This window comes from Suricata suricatta, chromosome 3 (genome assembly GCF_006229205.1).
Source record: "Suricata suricatta isolate VVHF042 chromosome 3, meerkat_22Aug2017_6uvM2_HiC, whole genome shotgun sequence".
Lineage (NCBI taxonomy): Eukaryota > Metazoa > Chordata > Mammalia > Carnivora > Herpestidae > Suricata > Suricata suricatta.
This window is the reverse complement of record NC_043702.1, coordinates 1,823,024-1,828,167: the sequence shown is the minus strand read 5'-3', so window position 1 is coordinate 1,828,167 and position 5,144 is coordinate 1,823,024. Positions and strand designations below refer to the sequence as shown.

Here is a 5,144-nt window from a genome sequence, read left to right as displayed (position 1 = left end):
GCACCTGGGGCCCGTCCCTGCTGGGTGAACCACCGCCACTCCAAGGAGCGGGTGCCCTGGCGGACGCCGGGGTCCTTCCTGCGAGTCGTGGACGCGTCGGCCTGCGCTCACACGGCCGCCCGTCCAAGGAGGGCTTGGGTGACACTCCAGGGCCAGAACACCCACCAGGGCCGACAGGGACGGACAGAGCGCTCGGACACAGTGTTCCTGCTCTTTCACTGAAACCGCGTGGCCGTGAAGGACTTTTCGTGTTAACCGTCAAACCCTTCTTTAACCTGAATCAACATTTTCTTGTGCGATGGACTTGACCGTGGGCTGGAATGGCCGAGCGCGGAGCCACAGCGGCTTCCATGGGGCCTCGGCCAACGCCACACCCCTAGCACCGTGTGCACCCCCTTCCTCGCCGGCGGCTCAGGGACATGGCTTCCCCACTGCAAACACCGGCCGCCAGTGACACGCACACAGGAAGCAAAACCACCAGGAAACGCAGCATTACCCACCTCTGCCCACAGGGGCTGCAGGTCCCAGGGGCAGGAGATGACTCGCTTCGGCTCCCTGGGGGCACCCTTCCCAAGACACCATCCTCAAGGTGGCAGTGGCTCGCAGAGGACAGGAGGAGGAGGAAGGGCCTACAGGGACATTCCTGGGACCCGCTCTGTCACAGCTGCCCACGGGACATGAAGGGACATGTGTCCAGGAAGTACTAAAAATCAGACGTACATGTTTGATCCTTCTATGAATCCTGCAGAAGGCATTTTTATCCCCATCTAAGAGATGAGCAAAGAAAACAGAAACTCCGTGACCAGCCTCAGGCCACAGCCACTGGGTGGCAGGACCCCGGGTCCCCCAGCCCAAGAGCAAAGCCCACGGGCTGTCCTACACTGAGCAGAGGCCCACATCCGCTGGGAAGCCCGTCTCTTCGTGGCGCACTTGGAGACGACACCTACTTGCCCCCTTTACACGTGCGTCAGGCCACATGAGGGTCTCCTCTGCACCCCGCCTTGCTGAGCACCTGACGCCCAGCCACACAGGGACCCACGTTTAAGCAAGAGTAACACTGGCAAAACGAGCTGAAGGCCGAGTGACAATCAGCACAGTTCACTCCACAGGGACGGAAACAAGAGCCCCTCGTGTGCTGCTCTGAAGCCCCCCACCCCCCACCCCTCCGCGCGGGGTCCCGAGTCAAGGAGCCGGCACGGCACGGAGGATGAAGCAGCAGAAGCCGGAGGCATCCCAGCGTGCGGCCAGGTGAGCACCAGCCCCAGGAGCACAGAGCGCTGGAGCACCGTCGGGAGCACCGTCGGGAGCAGCAGGGGCCTGTGTCTGGGGAAATGTCAACCTAGGCCGCCCACAGAGAGTCACTCTGCAGGGAGGGACCGGTCTTCTGGTAACTCCGGCCTCTGTTCGTGGGCGCAGGGGCAGGTGCGGGGGCCGGGGCGGAGGCAGGGCACTGCCCGCGGTGGGGGGGGGGGGCAGCGCACACGGAGGCCGGGGACCGCTGCGACAGAGGCCTGGGCAAAGGTGAGGGTCTGCGGCCACCTCTCACTGGGGCCTCGTGGGGGCAAGGGACTCTCAGAAAAGCCGCGCAGCCGGTGAAGACTGAATGGCGCCCAGGCCGGGAGATGAAATCCAGGAGGACACTGGATGGGGGGAGGTGTTTCACAGAAAGAAAAAGCCTGGAAAAAATGTTTCCATGGCCCTCTAGATTTGGAAAATGTTGCTTAAGGCACAGTATTTGGGAATCTTACATATGGAATGAAAGACTCATAATCACAGCAGATGTTCTTTAGTTAATAAAAGAAGGAAGAGGTGCTTAGGAGGCCGTGTCACTGAGCGGCGTCAGCAAGGAGACGCCGGGCCCTGGGTGAGGCGGGACCTGCCCGCGGTCCCGTGGTGGCGGCGGACGTGCGGCCCAGCTCCGGCTCGGAGCTCTTCCCCACGGACTGGACGTGGGGTCACATCTAAGAGACGCAGGGGCGCCTCTGGGAAGAACACGCCCTCCGGGTTCAAGATGGAAAAGAGTCACCTCTTTGCCACCTAAGCGGCATCCAGGCAATGCCGATCCGTTTCCCCAGCGGGTGGCCTGTTTTAGCTCAGGGAAGGAGCACAGGGTCCCCGGATCTGTTCCCACCCCGCCCGCCCCCCCCCCCCCCCCGGCGGGCGCGCCGACTCACCCGTGCTGGGCATGTGGCTCACGCGGGCGGGGCTCAGCAGCTCCACAGGCTGGTCTCGGCCAGAAAGTCCATCTGGGGGACAGAGAAAGCATTTGGCTTCAGAAACTGCTCGCGTCTCCATGAAAACACTTCCCACGCGGGGTCTGCGAGGGGCTCCTCACACACGACGGGGGCGCCGGTGTCCTTCTTAGTCTTAAAGGAGAACCGTTTTCATTCCATCGCCAGGTTATTTTTATTTGCTGAATCAGAAACGGAAAGACCCTTCGTAGGAGAACCAAAATAGTCCCCAGGACTGGACGGGACAAGTGGCAGTTTCCGGCCCGAGGGCATCTGCCCAGCAGGCTGCTCCGCTTTACCGGGGTTTGAGGTCTCCTCCTACCTGCTTGTGCTCATCGGGAGAGCTCTTCTGCGGGGCATGAGCTCAGAGGCCGGCATGGACAGAAACGCGGCCCCGGGGGCCCGGCCGGAGCTGGTGTGGACAGAACCGGGGCCCCGGGGGCCCGGCTAGGGCTGGTGTGGACAGAACCAGGGCCCCGGGGGCCCAGCCGGGGCTGGTGTGGATAGAGGCTGCGGGGACCCTCAAGGACTCCGAGGTGCCTGCCCAACATGCTTTCAGAAAAATGCTTGGCCAGGTGCTCAGAGCTTAAAGAATCGCGGCCCGAATTCGGGAACCGTCTCTGCCTCCGGCGGCGCGTGGAGACGCGCTGGCTCGCGGCCACCACCCGAAACCTGGAGCCGGCGCTCTCGGGCCGCCTGAGACTCCCATCCGCTCCCAGGCGGCAGAGAGAGAAAACTCTGGCAAAACTTCCAGGAATCACACTTTGGGTTTAAAATTAGCTCCTGACGGGGCTGCGGAGCGGGCTGCGGGGACAGGCGCGTCCTGACAGGCACCGACACGGCGGTCACTCCCGCGGCTGCAGGAGAAAGTGCTCCTGTCACCGGGCAGCCGTGCGCCCCCGCAGGCAGGCTTTCCGGCCACGACCAGACAAAGGTCGCTTGGCTCCTACTCCCAGTGGGGGCGTCGCTCACGACGCACTGGTTTTGCACCCCAGCACCTTGCTAAACCCACGGCCGCTGCGCCCCGTCCCCGGTGGCGGTCAGGATCTCCTGCGTGCAGGATCACGCTGCCCAGGACGGCGACGGCGGCAGTCTGCCGGTCCTCTCCTTTCCCTCTCCTGCCTCGTCCTGTTGGCGGGGACGGACGGCGCATCGGAACAGAAGCACTGAGGAGGGCCCCGTCCTGTCTCCGACCTCCTCGCTCTTCCTCCCTGGCCGCCCCGTGTGTGCCCCAACCTCCCAGGCCCACGGGCTCGCAGCAGCGATGCGGAACACGAGAGGTCGGGGTGCGTGCGCCCCACGGCGTGCTCAGTGGGGCCGCTGGACGCCGTGGGGAGGCGGCGGGGGTGGGGCAGGGCGCTCTCCACCGCGGACCGGCGCACCTGCTCTTTCAGGCTCACGGCCGCGGGGCCGAGGCGGCAGCAATAATTCAGTCTCCATCCCGGCCAACTTCCCTATCCATTTTTATTTTTTTATACAAACTTTTTATTTTAGAACAGCTGTGGGTTTCCAGAAAAACTACACAGCACAGAGCGCTGTCACACGGCCACCTCCCCCGCAGTGAGCGTCTCCTGTGGGGACGGCGGCCCCAGCTCCCCTGAACTGAAGGCCGGAGACGGCCCGGGGTCCTGTGTACATGTCCCAGCCGCCACCTGGACCCGCGGGACCCCCGCTGGGCTGGGCTGCTTCCTCTGACCTCCCCCGTGAGGGATGCAAGGGGACAGCCTGGAGGAGGGGGCCCGTGGACTCTGGGGACTGTCCCTCCACTGGCACTTGTCAGACACTCTCCTCATGGCAAGGCTGCTCCTGTCACGTGACATCACACACTAGCTACGTGACAGGTCACAGCAGGGCTGGCCCCTCGGTCACCGGTGAGGTTCTGTTTTAGTCCCTGTCCACACGGCGTTCTCTGCAAGGAGGCGCCGTGGAGGCCGCGCTGACACGCCGAGGGCGGCCTGTAGCATCCGCTCCCCGGCAGTGGCGTGAGGGGCGTGTTCCCGGGGACACAGCAGCCGCCTGGGCCCCCCCCTCCCCGGTCCCCAGGAGGAGTGCAGGTACGGAGGGCAGGCTGGGCGGAGCCGCACCGCGCTGCGGGCTGGGGACGGCCTTCAGGGCCACCAGCCCGGCTCAGTGCCCCTGCCGCCTGCACCCGAGATGCGACCCCGGCCCCTCCGTCTTCGCGTCTCTCAGGCCCCCCCTGCAGGCGAGCTGAGAACGGGTCCTGTGTCTCAGGGCCTGCCCTGGGCGTGGGGAGCAGGCAGCCAGTTTTCTAGTGGGAACAAGGGCAGTATTCCTTCCCTCGACCCCGTCCCCCCCCATCACCTATTTGGGGGTGAATTCATATCCAAGAGGGAACATGCTAGAACGTATGCACAGTCTGAGTCTTGGCTTTCACTCTGCTGCTGGATCTGCCATGGCCCCTGCGGGCTGAGACGCACAGAAGGTTCTGGGGGGAGGGGACACGGGGTCCGGTGGAGCCGGACGCTCCGCCAGGCAGCCTGGAGCGAGTGGCCATGACGCGCTCCACTCTGATGCCGGGCAGCCCGGGAACGGGGCCTCTGGGGTCCCCCTGCCCGTCCACGTCTGGAAGTGCGTGTGGCTCATGGAGAAACCGGCCACTCGGGGGCCAAGGGGGCCGGTCCCCAGGCTGGGGGCACCGCGTCGCATAAACACCCAGGGTCTCACGTCGAACAGGAGAAGCCCTGGATTCGCATAAAAACCAACCGAATGAGAAAAGTCACATCACGGCAGCGGGGACGTGTGCTCCCGTGTGCGTCCGTGTGCAGCTCGATGCAGGCAGGAAGCCTTCAAGGCTCGGAGCCCGGGAGGCTGTCCTGCCCGGAGGGAGACGCTGGGCTCCGGCTGGAGCGCGCACGAAGGCCAAGGCTGCGAGGAACACAGCTTCCGGCTCGC

General features: G+C 64.6%; 1 protein-coding gene across 1 annotated transcript in view; it reads right to left on the bottom strand.

Annotated features, from left to right (window-relative positions):
- The window catches only part of HDAC4 (histone deacetylase 4), a 236,661-nt gene that overhangs the window by 119,000 nt on the left and 112,517 nt on the right, over positions 1-5,144 (bottom strand). Inside the window, exon 3 of the mRNA XM_029933520.1 lies at positions 2,175-2,246. Coding sequence (XP_029789380.1) covers positions 2,175-2,246 — 72 coding nt within the window. The remainder of the gene's footprint in view (positions 1-2,174; positions 2,247-5,144) is intronic.